This window comes from Equus caballus, chromosome 20 (assembly GCF_041296265.1).
Source record: "Equus caballus isolate H_3958 breed thoroughbred chromosome 20, TB-T2T, whole genome shotgun sequence".
NCBI lineage: Eukaryota > Metazoa > Chordata > Mammalia > Perissodactyla > Equidae > Equus > Equus caballus.
The window spans coordinates 61,502,002-61,525,286 of NC_091703.1; the positions used below are offsets into that span (position 1 = coordinate 61,502,002).

The 23,285-nt window shown below is 36.7% G+C and overlaps 1 protein-coding gene across 2 annotated transcripts in view; it reads right to left on the reverse strand.

Annotated features, from left to right (window-relative positions):
• Nucleotides 1-23,285, reverse strand: part of LOC100070526 (eyes shut homolog) — a 319,688-nt gene that overhangs the window by 37,377 nt on the left and 259,026 nt on the right. For both annotated transcript variants that reach the window (XM_070244798.1, XM_023625135.2), the window contains 2 exons: nt 21,223-21,413; nt 20,157-20,284 (listed from right to left, as the gene is read on the reverse strand). In XM_070244798.1, the coding sequence (XP_070100899.1) occupies nt 20,157-20,284; nt 21,223-21,413 (319 nt within the window). The remainder of the gene's footprint in view (nt 1-20,156; nt 20,285-21,222; nt 21,414-23,285) is intronic.

The window sequence follows — 23,285 nt, forward strand, 5'->3', positions numbered from 1 at the left end:
AAAACGCTTCAGCGATTTACCTTTTCTGCTGTTTCAGGCGCAGCTTTGCAATTCCACTTTGTAGAATTGCGTTATCCTTCTTTTATATCAAGAACAATCATCTGTATTTTTTGCCACCTACTATGTGCCAGCCATCAAGCTAATTACTTTCACTATTTTCTTATTTTCTCATTCAATCCTTACAAACCCTGTGTGATGTATGTTATTACCACTATGTTACAAATGAAGAAACCTACTTAGAGAAGTTAAATAAGTTGTTTTGGTCATATCACTAGGTGTAGAGCTGTTGTTAAAATTAAGCATGGTCTAACTTTAAATGTATTGTACTCTGCTACACCACTGACAAACCCGCTAAGATATGTTTACCTTGCTTCTCTCATTCTAAGAGCCTGCCTAGAGATCCAGAAGTCACTCCAAATACCATCCCTTTCTACTGAGGGTAGAGAGTGGCAGGAAGAAGGGAGCGCCAGAATATCCTAAACTGTTGGTGAGTTGTGGTTATTATGTCTCAATTTTCCTTTTGAGTGGGAATAAATTAAATTGTCCAAGACTAGCGAAGGATGTTTGTGGTACCCGCACTTCTATTATTCTGGAATATGGTTTCCACAGAAGAGGCTCAGGACTATGAATTAAATGAAGAGGGAATATTCAGTCATTAATGAGATCAGATCAACAGCTTGCTGGATGAAGACTAGGCAGCAGCAACTCTGAGAAAGATATTTCTAAACAAAGAAGGGTTTATTGATCATGAAAAATTAGGCCAAAGTGTTGGCACTCTTACAACATACTAAGAAGGAAGTCCCAGAACACCGTCTGTGACACTTGGACCAAGGAGTTTTCCCCTCAAGGCAGAGGAAACCCACCATGAGAAAATCTCCCTGTTGAGTTCCAGGCTATCAACTCCCCACGCCTCTACTCCCACTCATGGTTTAAAATCTAGGAGCAGCCCCTGAATCTCACCCACAAGGAAAATGACATCCTAGCAACTCAGCCTGCGGCCAGGGAAAAAGAAGACTTAAATAGTATTCTCGCCACTTAAGAATTTAAACCAGAGAGAAAGAAAAGATAAAAGCAAACTCTAGAACAACATAGACTCCTTGAGAAATTCTACCACAAAATTGCAAATAGAATAGTCACTTTATAACAGTAAAGATGAAAGATGTAAAGACGAGGGGAAAATGCTTAGAGGAGGAGAGAGATTTCAAATAGCATCAACATTTTGGCCCAATAAGTTAAACAGATATGATTTTTATGAAATACAATATAGAGGATAATATGGTAGAAAAGCATGTTAAAAAGGGAGTTGACTTAGTGGCTAACAAAATTAAAATGGAGCCAAATAAGTTAAGAAAGGAATCTTTTGAAAAAAGTAGATTAAAATAATATGTATTCAATATAAACAACAGTCAGGACTGTCACCTCACCACCCCCAAAACATCAAAAGTAGCATACAAAACATCAAAAGTAGCGTATATATCTGAGAATATATAGCAGAAAGTGGGAGACAAGAGAAAATGTAAAGATGAACACTTAAAACACAGTGAATCAGAATATTATTAAATATTGATAAGGACAAAGATACATCTTATAAGAATTAGTCTGTATAAATATCAGAGCATGATAGCTTATATAGTTAATTTTTTATAATTAGGAAAATTCCATACATTTATTTTATTTAGTTTTTCTACTTTTTCTTAATTCATATTTCAAACAATAAAATAAACTATATTAGCCTAATTCTACATTATCTACACTTTACAATAGACATAAATATTAAACAAAGTGATTTTTTTTCCAAAAAGTTTTTTTCAGGACATGTACAGTACTCAGTACTTTTATTTTAAATGAAGACAGTGTAAAACTACACTGCCTAAGTTTCATATCAAGAGTAAAGTACTATGATTAATAAGACCAGAGTCACTTATTTAAAAGATAATGATATACACATTCTTCTGGAATGTGTAAGTAAAAAATCGAGAGAGAACACAAATATACAAAACTAAAAATGTGAAAGGGAGGATGAGGACAAATGAGGCTAATATCACTAGATATTCCCTGTGCAAATATACTAATAAGTTTATGTCAAAATATAAACTGCCAATGTTGAATCAAAATAAGAATAACTGAATAGAACAAAATATTTGATGGTAACTAACTCTAAAAGGTTTTGGGCTTATTTATTTATATGGATGAAGAATTCAAATTTCTATGAAAGAGATGATTCTCATGATGTATAAGTATTGATCCTAAGAAAATTTAAGCTAGTTACCTATCAATTACCAAAAGTCATCAGAATTTGGTTGCTAAAGTCTCAAAAATTACAACAAAAAGTCACCACTAAACTCATATTTGCAAATATAAATAAATATAATGTTCCATTGATATAAAATTCTACTTCTAGGAATTTATCCTGAAGAAATAGTGAGATCTAATAAATGTATATTTGTGTCCATATTTGCCCCATGACGTCCAAATGAAGTACCTCCAGAAGGGAGACAACTTCTGATGTAAGAGGTCATCCTAGTCTATCACCACCCGTCCTATGCTACCAATAACCCAAGGGCACTAAAAACAACAAACCAATTCCTTTCCAAAGTGTCCATTCTTCCTGAGACACCTTGGCCATCGAAAGGGACCATGTTCATGAATTTGCTTCTCATTGTATATTTAAGGATTTATTTTATGTAACTAATTTAGTAGCAATTAAGTTTTTCTTTTTTTCCTACATATAGTGTGGATTTTGTGCTACGCTATTACTCTTAAAATGAGAAGAAACATGCTGTTCTCAGGCGCCTGCCAGCAGTTCTACATACACGACAAGACCTCCAAGTACCCGGCGAGAGCAGCAAGAGAGGAGAGAGGAGAGAGAGATCAGGAAGGACTTTGTAATAGTCACTAAAACTCACCAAATATCAAAAACCCAGGAGTAAAAATGAAGGGATTGGAAGTGCGGAATGGGAATGAAAGAAAACAACCAAACAAATATAAAAGATAAAAGAGGCCCTGTACAAATCACTGATAACATGCCATTAAATTGAAGACTGATTAACTCCAATCTCTCTAACTGAAGTTCAGAAAGAAAGTGCCATCCAGAGGAGCCAGAGAGACAGGTGTCCGGGTAAAATTTGGATCCAAAATCAAGGGTGAGGTAAGCCCCCTCTGCTTCCCCTCGCTGCCTCCCCTTCTGTCATCTGCCAGCCCCTAGAATATCAGGGGTCTCCGAAATCCACGTGCAGCTCCTCCTTCCACTTCTCCTCGCACTGGGTTCATTTCACAAGCTCAGTTCTCCACGTGCTGAACTGCAGCGCCAGCTCTACTGCGCAATCTGCTGCAACCCGCTGCGCTCTGCCCAGAACGCTGCATAAACTTCACTGCTTACGTCCCCACATCGGTGCTGCCCCAAGCACCCCACACTTTCTACTCTTCGTGCCAATACCACTGTCAACCTAGGCTGCTTCTTAGCCTTCCACTGCCCACGGCTTTGCTGACTTCACTGAAAACATCTATTACTCAAAACTCTTCCTATTACGTAGCTAGGGAACTGCTCCACCTCCTTAGAGATCTGTGCATTTAGAAGATGGCCACAGCAGAGGTCTACACACTCAGGTCCTTTTGGTTTACACGTGGCTCTTCACAATCAGGAGTTCTGTGGACGAATTCGGGTAACTGTACTCATTTCCACCCTTGAGATGAAATCTCCTTTTTGGAGAGAGATTTGCTTTTAGGGTTTCACAAACCGTTTTTCTTTTTCTTTTCTTTTCTTTCTCCTTCCTCCCCTCTCTCCTTCATACATTTCCCAGTTCAGCATGTATTCCCTGATACGCATGGATGCAAGTAGTCATGACTACAGGTAAATGCCTTTAACAGGTCTGCTAGATCCCATTAAAACCAGTCAACGTAGATGCATTCTTATCTCCAGTTTTGCTTAACTCCATAGCAGACGGCTACATGCCTCCACTGTAGCATCATCAGTATATATGACATGCAAACTATCTGGATTTGATCCTGAAGTGTGATGAAAGCAATGGAAATTTGTAGTCGTTTGCCTACATTTTTTGTAACCAGTCTGGCAGGAGAATGGAGGTTGCATTTGTGGAAGACTGTAGTTTGGAGACTAATCAAGGGACTGTTATAGCAATACATGAGGAATGAGATGCACTCTATCAGCAGCATAAAGAAGAAAAAACAAATAGAAGCAATATTCAGGAGGTAGACTGAACAAGATTTGATGAAATCTTACTGACATTTATTAACAGGAAGAAAATGACAGTGTCAAGTAGTACTTTCTGTAATTTTCTTAATACTCTTGTTATGTTCTCCTATTTAATAGCTTTTTACATTCTTTCTTTTCCTCTGGTTTAAGTTACTATCTGTTGCGCTTCTCCTCTTCAGAATTCAGAAAGGCTACCAAACACTTACATTTCATTAATGGTAACCTTCTCTTTCCCTGATATATAATCAATCACATACTCTTTACTATGGTTTTTTTTTTGCCAAACAAAATGTTAATTCTTTCACCAATCTGGATGCATAATTTCCCCTGTGGACACCCGGGTTTTTTCCCCATAATATGTACTTTCCTCTCCTTTCCACTCACAAATCTCGTGGTCTTGCTTAAATAATTTTTTTCTTTTAGTTCTAGACTCTAAATACAATTTCCTCCACTGGATGTCTCACCTGTTTCAGGGGCCCTATTTTAGCACGTATTTTATATATCTACACAGATACTCTACCATTATCTATTTAAACTTACATCTAACATGTACAGGTGCATGCACACACACAAGCACACATTTTAATCTTCATTGTTTACAACACTTTCCGTTTTTTTTTTCATCTTCCCCCTTTGGAAATTTCTACTCTAGTCCATTTTATATTCAGTAACAGTACTTTCCAATTATTTTCTTCAGATAGATTATCTGGATGATAGGTTTTCTGATAGTTTATGCATAAACATTTCTTTCACCATCCAATAGAGAGTAGTCAGGTGTAAGATTTCAGGGAGGCAATATTTTCACCGGGTGGTCTGTAGATGCCTGGCACTGTTTCTGAGGCTACAAATGCTGTTCCACTGTCTTGAAGCTATCAGTATTGCAAATAAAGAGTGTGATGCCTCTTGGATTACTTTTCCTTTGTAGGTAAATTGTCTTTTCTACCTTGAGGCTTGGTAGAAATTCCACTACGTGTCTTTCATCATTAACCTAGCTTGGAGAGAGAGCTTTTTAATATGCAGACCCAGTCCTTTCTTCAGCTCGGAGAAATATTCTACAATTTGATGAATGATTGCTTCTCTTCTAAATGTTGTCTTTGCTCCTTCTAGAGCCGCTCTCACTGCCGTGTTAGATCTCCTTGACCTGCTGTCCAACATGCTCAAGTTTCTTCACCGTGACACATTAACTAATTCATCCACTGAGTCCTTCAACAAACAATCCTTGAGCCTTGAGACCGTTATTTTTCTAAGCACAGTGCATATTTCAGTGAACAAATGTCTTTCACTCAGGAGGTTCATTACTTTGTAGGAGAGGACAGAAAATAAAGAATTAGATATTGAATATTTCAAGAGAAAAGCCGCGTAAGTTCAAGTTTATAGGAAGCACAAGTGGTTGCTAGTTTTCTAAAGTTTGCCAGGGATAGCTTCCTGAGAAAATTACTATTTCATAAGACCAGGAGAAATTTAGGGTGAGAGTCGTGTATGTACATGAAGATAAAACAGATCCCCATTTCTTTCTTTCTTTTTTTCTATTTTTTCTCCCCAAATCCCCCCAGTACATAGTTGTATATTTTTAGTGTGGGTCCTTCTAGTTGTGGCATGTGGGATGCCACCTCAGCATGGCCTGATGAACGGTGAAATGTCGGAGCCCAGGTTCAGAGCTGGCGAAATCCTGGGCCACTGAAGCAGAGCACACAAACTTAACCACTCAGCCAGGGGACTGGCCCCAACAGATCCCCATTTCTTTATTCTTTTCTCTACTTTAAAGTTCTTTTTCCTTGAAACAATTTTTATTTCCATAATTTGAGTCATTATTTTCCTTTCAACTTTTTAACCAAACTGTTTAATTGAAAAATACGTTTTTTAGATGTAGTCTTGGTCTCTATGTGCATGTATGTGCTCTCCTCTTGAATCTCTTTACTTATTTTGACTGTAGATATCTAATTTAAGTTGTCCTCTCTTTCCTCCAAAGACTCTAAGCCCCTCGAGTTGTATTAATTTTATTTGACCTCATTTTCCTCTCCTTAGTCTCTGGCCTCTCTTACGGGATATTTTTCTTTGCCAACTCATCAGGTATCTGGTCTCATTGCCTCCCTGTCCTAAGTGAGGCATCCTTCAGTGAATGGAAGGAAAATTAGGCCAAGGAAGTTGAAGCAGTTAGGCTCCTAGTCCTGGGGTCCTGGACCTGGCCTCTCTCCTCCTGGTATCACTGAGAATACTCCCGTCCTCTGTAGCCGATAGCCTTCAGTACTTAAATTCAGACCTTCATTGCCCCTTTGTGGCAAAGAGAGGCAAGAATACTTGAGTAGGCTCACTTCGACCTACCCTCAAACAATCAAAGTGTTTATACTGAAGAAGCAGCCACTATTATCTGATTATTACCCTGATGCCCCCATGCTAATTTATAAATGCTTGCCTAGCTCACAAAGCAAGAAAAATCTGCATAAATTGCTTCTGTTGAGATAGGTGGGAGAAGCTAAAACCTAACTCATTTTAGCTGCTCAAGGTGTCCAGCAACCATTCTGGTCAAAGAAGTCAGTCATTTAAAATATGGGGGGAGGGGAAAGGAATGCTTTCCAGATCGCCATGTTCCTAGAATATCCAATGTATAGCTATATTTTTGTATAAAACTATTCTTTTATTATAAACATGAGAGTATTAGAAACAGGAAATATTTTTGTGAGATTGATGGGTAAGAGGAATGTAAATAATCATGATAAAAATGTTTGAGGTGTTATTCTTCATGGTAAAAAGGAAGATAATATATAGAAAAGCAAAGAGGACCTGAAAAGATACATGTAAGAAAAGAAAAGAAAGATAATGGGAATAGAATATTTTAGTGGAAAAGCTAGGAGAAAAGGAGCACACTTCTACCTCCCACCCGCCCAGAAATGATTTTCTATAACTGCCTGAAATGTCTTTACCTTATTGGGTTGCATTTTCATCAATTAAGTCAATATTTATTACACAATTAGCTTTACTCTATTTCTTGGACAGAGTATCGCAAACTTTATTCAATGACGTTTGGAATACACGCTCCTGATTTTGGTGAGAAGTGTCAGGCTCTGCTGAGAAGGCAGAATTGAACAAAACAGAGTAATAACAGCAAAATCAGAGCAAAATTTCATCACCATCGTTTTGATAAATACTTCATGTAATAGAGCAATTCTGGTACTTATGACAGTTTTTTATTTATAAATTGAATAGAATTCACAAGATAAAATAAAAATCAGTGAACCTAAATATTTAAGATATTTTAAATACGTTTCTAAAATGCATTTTTTCCAAGATATCAAGGAAAACATGAATTTAATAAAACTAAAAATTAAATGCACAATGCTGTTATAATGGATTGGTAATAAAGTTATTAAAGTAATGTATGAAGATAATGAAGTAACTACTCCATAAAACAAAAAATTGAAAGTGAAAATTAAGTATTACTTGATTTTTTTTTAAGAGCTAGCTTCAAAGACAGTATGTCAACAGTGTCACTAGTGGATCAGGAGTATGTTCTTGCTCAGAGTTTTCTAGCTGCTGAAATAGCTCTTTCAAACTCTATACTATTCCAGGAAATGGAAAGGAGATAGTTATAAATACAGCTCCAAGTGATTCTCTCTGACTGTTGTCTTGAAATACTCCCGTCATTGGTTTGGCACTTAGAGGAGGGTTTTGGTACATTTGTTATCAGGGCCTGAACCATTCTGTTATAAACAAGCTGTAATTTTTGTCTCAAATAAAGCATTGTGGTTCACTTTTGTCTTCTCTGTTTTCATCAAGTATAGATGCTCATGCAGAGTTACTTGCATCAATTTCAACACTGTTATGTACCTATTCCACTTCTTGGAAAAAAGTCTTTGAAGTAAATACAGACTTAGTCTTACAACAGAAGCTTTGCAATATCACTGTATGCTTACTTATTGTGACTTGTGTAGGCACAGACAGCTGTCTAACTTATAGACTACCTCATTTCATCAATTTATCTTTTTTAGCATAAACTGGGCAAATGAATCACTGTCTGGATCTCAAAACATAAGTGATTGATATTGCATAGTTCTTTAAACCTAAACATAAAGTTATTAGACAAAAAATATCTGTATTTTGGTAATTAAAACTATCATGATATACTTAAACCCCAGAATATGGGAAGCCAGTATTAAAAATATTAAGACAGGGCCGGCCCCATGGCTCAGCGGTTAAGTTTGCACGTTCCGCTTCTTGGAGGCCTGGGTTTTGCCAGTTCGGATCCCGGTTGCAGACATGGCACCACTTGGCAAAAGCCATGCCGTAGTAGGCATCCTACATATAAAGTAGAGGAAGACGGCATGGATGTTAGCTCAGGGCTGGTCTTCCTCAGCAAAAAGAAGAGGATTGGCAGTGGTTATGTCAGGGCTGATCTTCCTCAAAGAAAAAAAAAAAAACAATAAAAACAATTAAGACAACAATTCCTCTGTTTTACTATACATTAGACTGTGAAGTAAGGAGAAAATTGTAAATACATAAAAATATAATGACAGATAGTGATAAATGCTGTAAAATTAAAAAAAATAATAAAGCCAGTTTAAAGTGCAGAGAATAATTAAGAGGAGCTATTTTAGGAATGTTTATCAAGATCCACAAGAAAGAAATCTTTGAGGAGATGATATTTCAGCAAAACTTTCAAAGAAATGAACATCGAGTTACCATAGTTTCTGGGGTAAATGCTCTTCTGATAGGAGACCGAAAATACAAAGGCTTGGAGCGGGAGATGCTTAAGGTATTCAAACAACTTCCTGAAGAGCAAAGTGGTAGGAGTTGAGTAACAGAAGTGTACACAGTAGGAGATGATGCTGAGCAATAAGCAGGAACAATATATGGCTAAACTTGTAAGCATTTTAAATATTTTTGATGTCATTAAATGTTATGGAAACCCATCGAATGAGAGTGGCACGGCAGTAACATGATTTTAAAGCAAATATACTGTCTTGTGTGGAAAAGAGATGATAAGAAAGCAAACTATTTCAAATTTGCTCTCTCTATGGCTTTCAGCATCTAAGATGTTGGCAACTATCTTCCAATTGCTCAGGCCAAAAACTACAGAGCCATTATATTTACTCTCTTTCTCTTTAACTCAGTCAGGTATAAGGGACAATCCTATTGATTCCATCTTAAAAATGTATCCATAATCCAAACACTGCTTACCATGTCTTCTCTCCCATCCTGGTCCAAATCACTATCTTCTCCTATCTAGATTACTACATTCACTCCTAACGGGTCTCTTTGCATCTACCTATGCGTCTCTAAAGTTTCTTTTCATCAGAACAGCCAAAGAACCATTTCGAAATCTAAGCAAGATAATGTCATTCATTTGCCAATCACACTTCCTATTTTACCTAGAGTAAACTCAAAGACCTTAAAATGGCATGCATGGTCCACAACTGCCCCCAGCTCCGATTTCCTCTCCATCCTCACTGCTTCCCCCTGTTTTCTTCAGACCAGTTACAGTAGCCTCTTTAGTACGATCTAAATAGGCCAAGGTTTTTGCATTGGGTATTCCCTCTGCCATGGACATTCTTTCCCTAGGTAGCTGCGTGTTCCATCACCTCACTCAAACTATTGCCCAACCATTAGCTTTCTCAATGAGGCTCTCATCCACTCTTCTACATGTAGCTGAATGAAGAGACAAAGTAAGGAGGCACAGTGGGATGCTAACAAACTGTTCCAGATGAGTACTTTTGATGTTTTTAGCAAGGTGTTAATTTCATACTGACAAAAGTGTTTATATCCATGGTGTATATTTATGGGAGAGTTTAAAGGAATTGTTGATGGACAAGAAGTGGGCTGACAGAGACGCAGAGAAATCAAAGATAAATCTAAAGAACACTGACAGAAAAGCAAGTTTATCCAGGGATTGAAAATCAACCACTCTTTTGGAATATATTAAGTTTGAGAGGCCACATCAGACATGCATGAAAATAGACCAGGTGTACCTGGTGGGATGCAGAATTAAACTAGTTTGGTGTTTTCAGGTCAACATAACATAGAAAAAGAGAGCCAAGGAGTTGAGAGTGGATATATGCGTATGCTTTGTGAAAAGGAAAATGAGGACCTGCCAAGGGTGATGGACAGAGGAGAGCATGTGCAGTCAAATAATTAGAGGTACCTGTTGGTTATGGAGAAACATTACTCCGTAATTTAGGTATTAGAGTACATGAGTGAGTGAGCTTGAAATATATGTGAAATGATGATCAGAGAGTGGAAACATTTAAATCAGGGTGTTGCAGCATGTGCAATTACAGGTCATGATAAATTATAAGATATGACCACAGGAAATGAGCCAAGATCAAGAGGAGAAGGAAAAAAAATTTTGTAAAAAAAATGCTGAAGGATTTAAGTAAAGACGGTGAGTGGATTTCCAAGATAAATATTGAAGTCATCAAGAAAGATGAAAATAGTGGTAGAGAAAAGGAGAGAAAGCCCGATGCTAAAGCCTTTAGTGAGGAGTGGACAGCAACTGAGAGAAGAGGGGATACTTGAAAGGAACCTTGGGAGGCAGAAAGAGAGAGTTAGAGAACGGTAGAGCTGATGTCATATGCTAAAAATGGATAGGCTTTTCAGAAAGAGGAAGAAAAATGGTCTGGATATGGCAACAAGGGCAAGGCTACCTATACACTTCCCTGCCAGTGGTTTGCAGGTTGTAGAAGGGCAGACAGTAGTCACCCAAGAGGACTACGGGTCCTCAGGTTTCAGTCAGAAAAAGAAAGGAAGGTATACAAAAGAGACTTGGTACTGCAGAATTTGCTGCCGACCAAATGAGATCCTGAGGGCGCAGCAGAAGAATATTGGATACTAAGAAATGTTAAAGCACTATGTGCAGAGCATTATGGGGCCAAGCTTCATTTGATCAGGTATGTCCTGGAAGACTTAGAGGTCACCTGATGTTAATTCAACCTTTATGTTCATAGGTCTGTATGAACTTCTGTCATAATATTTTATTCTTATTTATTATTTACAGGGAATTAGTAGGCCAAAGACTAATGGGAGAAAGGTTATACCAATGAGATCATATTTTCTCAAAATGAGCACTTAGATTTGGGGATGACTTCAGTCAACTATAACAGTTCCTGAAAATATAAAATGACATTAATAGCAGCAGGAGCTACTCTTGGTGAGGAAATGTCAACCATGTTCCAGCTATTTTCAATTGTAATACAGCTTATAACCAGAATGTGAAATTATAAAACTATATTTAAACTTTAACAAACTTTTTTTCTATGTTAAAGTTTAGAATGATTTATTCAAAAGGGAAGGTTAGCCTTATAAATATGGCTATTGGTTTCAAGGAAAGAAAAATGTAGCAGCCCAGCTTTTGAGATAATTAACTCCACGAGGTTGAGGTTTCCTGTTGGTTGAGAATTATTGAGAGACCAAGTGGAAGCATTCCATTAATTAACACATTCATCATCAGAATGTGTGACTGCTGTTTTAAAAAGCATTTTTCAAAATTAATGTGAAAATATAACTTTATTATATGTTGAAAGGAAACATGCTGACCTATGCATTTCTGTGGTGCAATGTTCTATTTGAAAGTCGCAATGCATGCTTAATTAGGTTTACCTGTGACACAAATTGAAAACCCAAACACTACCAGTGGCTGGTATGGTGAGACATCACACAGGCTAATGAAATGCTGAAACTGACTTGAGAAAAAGAAAAGTATTTTAATACATTGAATTGGCACCTAAGCAGAACAAGCTATAATTGCAACTCCCTGAGTAGGAACCAGGAAAAAACAAAACAATAAGCTGAGAAAACAAAATAGAGCATCATTATCCCATGGAATATTTTAGAATTTGAGCGGAGAAAATAAAAGGTTTAGAAAGCAAAAATCTGTATATCATGAAATTTCTGATTTTTTAAAGACATAATATTTATATTTTTCCAATATCTAGCTTCTAATGTCTTTTCCAAAGATAACTCTCAGTAAATATTTGCTAAAAATTTATTTTCAGACTGGAAAAACTTGTCATAAGAGAAAGATACTAGCTGGTTTTATTAACATTTATTTCCTGATTCAGGTTTCCTCATTTCCATCTGAATATTCAGAATGTGATTATCTTTACATATAGAAAATGTTAGTCATTGCACTCAGTAAATATTATAATAGGTAAGTGTGTGCGTCCGTGCACGTGTGCACATGCACGTGCTGTGTGTGGTGTGTGATGGCAATATTTGGAGTGTTGTTCATAAGGTCTTCAAAATCCTTACATAGTCTTCAAGTACAAACACATCCCACTCTAGTGTATAGTGCAGAACTCAGAATCCTGTATGTCAGGTCATAAGGCCCTTCCCTCCACTACCCCTGCACCTCCATCAGAGGGATCATCAGGGACCCTAGAGAGCCTCAGTGGAGCTGTACTCTGCAGTACTCTGGGCACTGCTGCTTGTGTAAATGAGTTGGGGCCCACAGAGACCTGTGGCTTTAGCACTGCCTTTGGAGGAGCTTCCAAGGGCTGTCCATTGAGCTCTGCAAGCTCCTGACAAGCCCTCATATCCCTAATATGATGCCAACACTCATGATTGCCCCACTATGATCTACCTTCGAGGCCATCAAGGTTAACACATAATCACCATTTACCTCAGACACCCCAAGAAGCCAGAGGCTCCCAGGTCATTCCTCACCATGTGGATCTTTCCCCCAATCAGCTCTGTACACGTTTTCATTTGGACTTCAATTTCTTAAGTGGTAGCTACTCTCTCCCTCACCCCTCACATTTCAGGGCCTGGATGTTAGGGGAGACACCTTCCTTTTTCCTCATTTTGGTTTTAAGATCAATATTTCACCCTTCTCCTTAAAAATCTCAATCATGTGAAGGCAGTGCCATCAACTATGCTACACATATCTTCTCCTGTTGAATTCATACCTAACCCTTCTCACCACTCCCTCTAATTCTAATTCTTTAACATTTAACACTTGGCTCATTATCTTTTTCTAATACAATTCCAGTCTTACTTAGTTATTTCAATATCTGCAGAGTTGATCCACTTAAAACGCCAGCTTCTTAGAGGAGGAGATCATCTCAACACAAAGATCTCAGTCTTCTTCTTGACTTTCCAACCTGGTCCCACTGTATGACTCTATATACTATCATTATACCATACCATCATACATAATTATATTCCCTCCACAATCATGACTTCCTGAATCTCCATTTCAAGTATCTCATCTTCTACCCACAGCCTCATTTCCCTTTCCAGTTCACTCTTTCTAGTCCTTTGAAGGCAATTTTTTTACCACCATAATCCATTGACCCTACTAAATCTTCAATGTCTCTCATCTTTATTATATCCTCACTTCCTTACTTACTTGAATTTGATTCCATGATCCATTTCTATACTCACTTCTTACATACATCCTCAAATCACTTACTCCTTTCCCCATTATTGTAGGCCGGTCAAGACCCAATCCTAGTTTAATTCAACACTCAAGCTATTTCATGTGGGCATAAGAGTAACTAAACATGGTTTGAGGATGCCACACTTCGTTGTGGACAGAATGCACTTTAAATTAATGCTCACTAACTGCAAAGAGACCCTTATTGCTGCATATCAATAATCCTATATTTCCCTCTCACTCATCTGGAGCTCTTCATACTTTTCCATCTCACCTTGCTTCTTATTTCACGTGAGGACTAGAACAATCAGGAGACACTTTCTGAATGATTCGACACCACATATTCAAAACACCCATATCAGTACAAATATTTGACTTTTCTCTATTATAATTGATAGAATGTGGGCCATCTCATCTAAGCTAACTCCTTTGCTTGTGTACTATATTCCAACCCATCTCTCCTACTATTTAAAAATGACCTGTTTTGAACTTCCTTCAGCTGCCACCCCCTTACTCTCTATCACTACTATCCTTCACAGGAAAAGCCCATTTCTTTCCTTCCATTCGTTTGTGAATTGATCTAATCAATATTTTTCCCATCATTCTGTGAAACTGCTCTTTTCAAGGAAACCATTATCTCCAATTTCCAATTGCAAAAATCAATCCTCATTTTCCTCTAAGTAGATCTAGCCACATATTTTGAGACCATCTAATATTGTCTTAATATTCTTAAAATATTTCATAGTGTCTGAGATGACTCTCTGTATTTTTCTGACCTCAACTCACTAGTACTTTTCAGTTTCATATTCCTATCCTTTCATCCCTTAACTGTAAGAGTGTCCAAGGTCTCAGTGTGCAAACCTCTCACTTCCCTCTCTAGGCTCACTACAAGGTGATCTCATGCAGTTTCCTGGTGTTAAAGGCCGTGGCTATGTGGCTGGCTTTCAAATGTATATTTGTATCCCAGACGTCTCCTCTAAACTGGAATTAACCTACCTGAATGCCTACCTTAGCATTCCACTTCGCTGCATGAGGTGTCTCAGCTAACTTGTCCCAGACTGACTTCTTGATTTCCATCCCTCTCAACCATGCTTCTCTTCCTACATATTTCCCCATTTTAGAAGATTATACCCCAACTCTTCAATGGAGCAAACAATCTTAGAGTTACCCTTGGCTTCTTATTATCTCTTGACGCACATCCAGTCCTTCAGCAAAACATTGAATCTTCTTTAGAAATATATTCCAAATCTGGTCCTTAATTCCATCATCGTGTGTCTCTTTGGAGGGAATGTCATCACCACTATCTCTAGCTGTAGTAGTATACTAGCTTCCTAGCTCATCTCCCTGTGCCTTCACTTGGGATCATACGTCAGAAGTCGAGTCTGGAAAAAGGAGTTGGAACGATTCTGTAAAATAGCATCCATCCACTAGAATGTAAGTTTCTTGAGGGAAGGGTGTTTTGCCTGCTTTTCTTTTCTTTTTTTCTACTGCTATAGAAGAGTTTCCATTATAGGAGGAATGTTCCTGGAAAAGTAGGCGCTCAATAATTAATCATTAAATGAATGAATGAATGAGTCACTTTATGCCATATCCAGAGTTAAGACCTTCCATCTTACCCAGTAAAATCAAAACACTACAAACAAATTAAATAATGAATTAAATAAACTATTTGGGAAATTCTTTATGTGTTACACAGTAAAAGGCTCCAGAGCTGCAAAACGATTAAACCACAGTCGCCCTCTTGAACAGCTTAGAGTGGAATAGACTTTCATAGTAATTCAAAATTATTGTATATAAAGCAATAAACTATATTGCAGGGATATTTTGTTTTCTTTTAGTAGCTAACTAATTTGAGTGAACAATAGAACTACAAATATGACAAAAGGTTAACCATTTAAAATATGTGATCAAATGAAATCAATGATTTACAAAGATTTCCAGTGTATTAATTTTCAGGTTTTCAGTTGTAAATAATATCTCAATGCAAAAACTAAACTGACACTGGCCTTATTGGCCCATATGAGCAAACTGTTTAGAGGTAGTCCTTGCATCATGCAGAGCTAGATCATAGTTCTGGCTTTCTTGTTGATCCTCTCAACTCTACACTTATTTGCATTTTGGCTTTGTCCTCTAGCTGGATTTCCTTATGATTGCAAGATGACATCCAGTAGCACAGCTACATACTGCAAATCATTTCCCCCCACCCCTCCACCCCCACAGGAGAAGATTTGCCCAATCTTCCTCTTGTCTTCCCTCCCCAAAGCCCCAGTGCATAGTTGTATATCCTAGTTGCAAATTGTTCCAGTTCTTCTATGTGAGCCACTGCCACAGCATGGCAACTGACAGATGATAACATGCTTCCATGACTGGGAAGCAAACCTGGGACACTAAAGCAGTGAGCACAGAACTTAAACCACTAGGCCATCAGGACTGGCTCACTGCAGGTCAGTTTTTTGATGTCACTGTGGAGTTTGACGGTTTCACTCTCCCTTAAAACCTCTAGCAGGAATTTCAGTGTCACTCAAGGATAGACTTTCTGCCAAATCCTAATTTGAAGTATCAAAGGGCAAAAAAGTGCCAAACAGACCTTGAAACAACTCATTTCCTGTGGCCAAACAAACACAAAAAGGTGAAAAACTCTTCTTTTGCTCTTATAGTCAGAGAGGAACGATGGTAGAGAAGAGTGGGAGGAATTCTCTGCTTTCTGTTCTCCCATTTCTGTGACAAGTCCTGGTGCTGGAAGTGGGCAAGTGTTTCCACACCACAGCATTCACTGTGAATGACTTTACTGTGCAGCCGGTCTTGAGGTTGGGCCACTCTTCTTCTTGAGGTCTTCTTCTTGAGGTCTTGAGGTTGGGCCACTCTTCTGGTCAAATGCTCGTGTGGCTCCTGGGTCTTTGTGTATTTGAGAGCCAAGAAACTCAGAGCACAGCCTTCCATCATACTATAATCATACTATAATTATATTGAAAGTCTCTGCTGTCTCCTAGAGGATAGATCAAGGAGTTTGCTTCTTAGGATACCATAGACAGGTAGACATCCAACCTAGTTTAGTCTCTGAGAATGTTTCTCTCCTTTTTCACTCCCTCTGATGACACATCTATTCTTCTCCCCTCAGCATAAATCCTCTCTAATGTGTCATAATTCACATTTAATTGTCTTAATCTCTCGTACATTTCTTTGGGTACTGAATAGTCTCCTCCAATGCTTTTTCTTCATCCTTCTCCATCCTGCGCTGTACTTCAGGATGCTGGCGAGTGACTGGGTTCTACTAACGTGCTGGACCAGCAGAAAGTCAGAAGGTGAGAGGAGAATACCATCAGGTATTCCCTCTCCACTCTCTCACTGCCAGGTGTTAGGTTGACAGTAACTATGTTCATCTACATAAGTTCATAGTTGGCGTCAGAATGTTCTGTACTACAGCTACACTTCTCTCTCTGGCTTCTATTAACTCATTCTTAGCTTGCCCTTCAGCATAGGGAAGGCAAACAGCTCCCCACTGTTTCACAATGCAGGATGATTAATCATACATTGTTAGTTTCCCTTAATCCTCATACCCTTTACTCCTTTCATTCAACTCTTCTAAATTACTCTGAGTGAGCCATCTGTTTCCTGGCAGAACCTTAGCTGATTTCCTTTGAGTATTAACAGAAACTCTTCAAGTATTCTTATAAATCATTTTTCATTTTCTGCAATTACTATAGTTCACAAACTCCATTTTATTTTCAAATTATTAGCCAAAGTATTGACACCCCTAACCAAAATAACCCTCAGTAATTTCAGAGAATCAACAAAGTTGTGTTCCACCTTTCTGATGACTCCAAGACATCATTATCCCTCTTCCTTTTCCACCAGATCCCACTTGTGCCCTGTCTGCTCCCAGCAATGCCACTTTTGATGTTTCACTACCGTACTTACTGTTCTTAAAAAAAAATTTTTATGCCATAAACAACTAAAACTTTCAGCCTTCTAAGTATTAAGGGAAATGTCAGTTTGTAGGCACACGTAATAGTTAGCTTTTCTAATACTGCCTTGCTTGTAGGTCACTAGAAGCTGAATAATTCTCATAACTAGAGTTTTATTCTCCTTCTCGAGGAGGTAATTTTGCTTCAGTTCCTCTCTCTCATCTAATTATAGGAATTTAGATCTAGTCCACAAGTTAAAGTAGAGAAACTGATACTATCATCACCTTTGTATTCTCCTCTTCATTTCGCTCCTTCCCCAACCCCACACTTTTTTCTCCTGGGTTCAGAACAGAAGAGGAGAAGCTTGGGTTTGTGGGGTGTAGATACAGTAAGGGAAAAAGGAGAGGAGGATTTTCTGCATTGGTGCTGTTGGAGCTCGGCTCATCTTAACCAGTGATTCTCAATGTACAGTCTTCAGATCAGCAGCATCAGTGTCACTTGAGAATTTGTTAGACATGCACATTTGCAACCTCCACCCCAGACTTAGTGAATTAGAAACGCTAGGATCAAGGTTTTAAACGGCCCTTCAGGAAATTCTAATGCACTCAAGTCTGGTGCCACCAAAATGTGAGAATCACTGATCTAAAAAAATATGCCTTCTAGCATAGCAATGCACAGAGAAATTTTTAACTTAAAGGCATTTAAGTTGAAGGGGTTTTATTTTTCTTATTATTTTCAGTCATTCCCTTAATCTTTTTTGTGAAAAGAAAAACAGACAAGACTAATTTTTTGTCATTGTTTTAAGTTTATGCCTTATTAATTTATATTGATTATATCGCCATTACTTCAACTGAGTGAGAGTTAGGAATTTTTTGAGTGTCGCTAGTGAGTTTGGGGGGTTGGAAACTGGGGCTGAAAATTCTGCTTCCATGTTCCAAATTTTGGCCATACTCTTACTGATTTCTGAGGCTTAGATTTTCACTCATCATTCAAATTTGACAATGTGTTATTTCTGCCTCGTTGAAGCAGTTTTGTTTTTATTCTCCTGTCACTTGCCTTGTTTTTTCCCTCTGATAATCAGGAGTCTGATTTAACCAAATGAGAGGAAAATGTTTTTAGTTAAGTAGATTCAAGATGAGCACAATGTACACCAAAGTCTTAAAGAATGTGGGCAGTTCCCACAATTAGAAGACACACAGTGGCTCATATTAATTTCATGAGTAATTTTACTTCAAAGTTTTTACAACTTGCTTAACTACTTAACATATTTCATCCATCCTAGGGAAACCTAACTTTAATTTCTACAACTTCCATCCCATCTAAAACATGCTTAACAAAGCATTCTGGATCAAAATCTATCATTTTAAAATTAAATCCATTAAATAGTAACAGAACAATCAACTGAGGGATGGCAACAATGCCTCTGGTTATCTAGTTTTTCCTTTGATGATGAGATCAAAAACAAAGTCTTCCAGACAACCAGAAAACGCTAATAATAAGGACCAAAAAAAGCATCATACTTAATACAAAAGATTTTTAAAAATAAATATTATATGTGGATGTATATTTACCCCTATTTATATAATGCTATCCATATTTTTTAAAGTTGATTACTTTTCTAAGTAGATTCATAAATATACTAGCACTATTAGGCTCAGAAAAAGAAATGACATATTAAAAAGTCAATATTTTTAAAAGGACAATAATTGGATTTATTGGTAAATTAACATTCCCATGCACAAAATGATTGGATGAGTTAGATCTTCCAAGATCTTGACATAATGAGGAAGTTTCTCTTCATGCTCTTTTGAAAATGTCACATTTTAAAAGCTTAATATATTTTTTAAATCTTGCATTTAGATTCCTTTGAAACTGATGAAAATATTGTTAGTCATTTATCAGTGATGTGTATGCATATTCTGTTCTTTTCAATGTGTTTTAAGACTTTCTTGTACTACAGCTTTTAATTTTCTGCCTTTATGAATATTCTAAAATTTTAAAAGGCTGTTTACTACCCTTCAGTAATGCCCAACAGAACTTACTTTAAGCAGCCAGATAAAAGTCAAGTAAGTGTGAAGAGTACAAATTATACTTCTTAATGGTGTGAGAAAGTATCTCTAAGCCTATTTAAAATGATTAAAATTATAGGCCCTAATAACTAGGTCACTTCTGTCATTTACGAATGGGTAATTTTTTCAAATTCTTATTTAAATAAAGCACTGTTTACTAAAAGTTTGCCTAAAGACCCTAACTAAAAATTATCAGCTGAGATCTGTGAACCGAAGGAAGAGATGGTTACTCTGCACTTTCAAAATATAACCTTAATGTTGTATGTGTACAGTAGAAATAATACTATGGGTATTTACATTTATCACTTCATTCTAGACCTTTAAATATTATTCAGTTATCCTAAAAATCCCATTATACAATAAGATACATTTTATAAGTGTGTGCCCAAATTATGTCTGAGAATTTCTTAAATATTTTTTAAAAACCAATACCACACCAATTAAATAACCCATAAAAAACATGAAAAGTTTCTCCTTAACTTAAGTAGAATATTACATGCCATAAAATAAAATTAAAGTTTAAAACAGAACATGCTGTTTTATTTTTGGTTTGAAAATTCACGTATTTTTTTGTTTAAAAAAAGGAAATTAGTTAATTATACCTGCAGTGATAGTCTTTCTCATATTTCACACATGTGGCATTATTCTTGCATGGAAATTGCTCACGTGGTGTTTGAAGTCTCTTACAAAGCTTGCCTGTAAATGCTGTGGAACAGATGCACATGATTTCCTAGGAAAGACGAAAAAGTATTTTTTATAAAAGCATTGGGATATTTCAGAGATAATAGAAGGATTCTTACCAAGAGAGGGTTGGAAATGATTTTCATAAACATGTAGTAGAAGTTCTCTGTGCAACAATGTGGAAGATTCTACTTTCCAAAATGTCACAACAATGCTTCCCATCTCACATACTCTTCCTTCCTACTACAGAAATTCAACACTCCTCTAATTGAGAATTGGGGACTATATTCCCTTTCCTTGAACATCAGCATGTTGTGACTATAGAACAAGTGATGCTCTGTGACTTTCAAGGCTATTTTTAAGAGGCCATACAATGTCTGTTTAATTATCTTGGGAGGCTTGCTCTTGGAAGACACCATATTGTTGCCAAGCCATATAGAGAAGTTACACTTAGGGTTCTGGCTTACAGCTCCAGTTGAGGGACCAGCTGACAGCTAACATCAAATACAAGACATAGGAGTAAGGAAGACCTTAAGATACGAATATGAATTCATATTATGAATTCAAATATGAACCTAACTAAAATGTAAAGAAAGTCATTTGTGGGAACTATTAAATTGTTTCCTAGTCTTATTTAGTTAAATGTTAAGTTAAAATGTTAAAATGCAATAATATCAAATAATCAAGTAATAGACTAAAAATTAAAAATAAATAAATATGAAAAGTTTACAAAATTACATTATTCACAAGGGAGAATTCTGGTGGAAGAGAAAGAAAATGAAATTGAAGAGTGTTTTTGGAATTGGGATTTCTATTTAAAATGGAGAAAAAATGAAAATAAACAAATAAAGTAGCTCCTCTGATTTTCCTGAGTTTGAAGATTATAATACGTTAATAAAAACTTCAATTACTTGTACTTTTCAAATAGTTTGATAATGGTAAAAAATATTTTAAAACTACTCTCTTGTATGTTAGATTCAGACTTACATTTGGAATATCAATGCAGTCAGCACCGTCCTGACATCGTACAGAACACTCATTGACATCAGTTTCACAGCTTTGATTGAGAAATCCTTCTGGGCATTCAAAAATGCAAGCCAAGCTTTTATTTTGGCAAATTCCTTCTTTCCAAAAAGACTGAGAAATGCAATATTTCTTTGACTCCTCACAGAATGGACCTTAAAAAAATCACACACGCAAAGAAAATATGAGCATAGATATGTAGCAAAAATCATTGTAGAAAAAGTTTCTAGAGTTCATGAAATCTTTTTTTTAACAGATTTATCATGGTATAGCTTCCATATCATAAAGTTCACCCATTGAAAATCAATAATTCAGTAACTTTTGCAGATGTCTAGAGCTATTTAACCATCAGCGTTATTCAGTTTGGCACATTCCATTCCCCAAAGAAGAGCTCTTGTGCATCACTCACTGTTCCCAACTCCAGCCCCAGGCAACCATTATTCTTTCTGTCTCTATAGATTTGTTTTTTCTGGGCATTTCATATAAATGAAACGGTACAATATGTTGTCTTTCGTGATTGGTTTCTTTTGCTTAGCATAGTTTTTTAAGGATTTTTCATGTTGTCTCATGTATCAGTAATTTGTAACTTTTTATTGCCAAAGAGTAATTCACGTTGTATACAACATTTTGTTTATTCACTCATCAGTTGGCAAACATTTGGGTTGTTTCCACTTTTTAACTTTTTTATTGAGATGTAATTGACATATAACATTATATTAGTTCTGGTGTGCAACATAATGATTCAATATACATATATAATTGTGAGATGATCACCACCATGTCTAGTTAACATTCATCACCACACATAGTACCATTTTCTTTTTCTCGTGATGAGAACTTTTAAGATCTGCTCTCTTAGCAACTAACTTTGATGAATAATGAATTCCCACACAGTATTTGGGTGGATAGATATTTTCATGTTTCTTGGACAGATTCCTATCACTGGAATTGCTGAGGTGTATAGTAAATTTATGTGTAACATTTTAAGAAACTGCCAAATAGTTTTGTAAAGTGGATGTGCCACTTTACATTCACACCAGCCAGGTATGAGATATCCCGTTTTTCCACATTCTTGTCAATATTTGATATTGTCTACTTTCTTTATCATAGCCCATTCTGGTGGGTGTAAAAGAGTATCCCCTCGTGGTTTCAACTCACAATTCCATGAGACTAAATGCTTTTGAGTATCTTCTCAAATGTTTATTAACCATCTGTATATCTTCACTAAAGAAACTTCTATTCAATTATGTAGATATTTAAAATCGTGCTGTTTATTCTCCTACTATTGAGTAGTGAGGGTTCTTTGTAAATCTTTAATACAATTCCATAATGAAATATATGTGACTTGCAAATATTTTCTCCTTTTCCTCCCTTTCTTTTTCTTTTCATTTTCTCACTTAGTGACTTTTGGACAGGAAAAGTTTTGATTTGACTAAGTCCAAATTATAATTTTTTCTTTTATTTCATTAAGGCAAATTTTAATTTATTTGTTTTATATATCACATTTTTGGTGCCACATCTAAGAACTCTTTGCCTAACCAAAGGTCATAAAAATTTTCTCTTCTATTTTATTAAAAGTTTCTTTTTTTATTTTGGAGGAAGATTTGCCCTGAGCTAACATCTGCTGCCAATCGTCCAGTTTTTGCTGAGAAAGATTGACCCTGAGCTAACATTTATGCCCATCTTCCTCTACTTTACATATGGGATGCTTGCCACAGTATGCCTGGATAAGCGGTGCAGAGGTCCTTGCCTGGGATCTGAACCGGCAAACACTAGGCCACCAAAGTGGAGCACGCAACAGTAACTGCTGTGCCACCAGGCCAGCCCCTTATTAGAAGTTTTATAATTTTGGCTCTTACATTTAGATCTCTGATCCATGTGCGTTAACGTTTTTGTATGGTGTGAGACAATGATATGTTATTTCATATATATATTTTATATGTTTATCTATTTATTTATTGTATGTTGATATACAATGTCCCAGCAAAAATTTTTTTAAAGACTGTCCTTTGCCCATTTAATTTCCT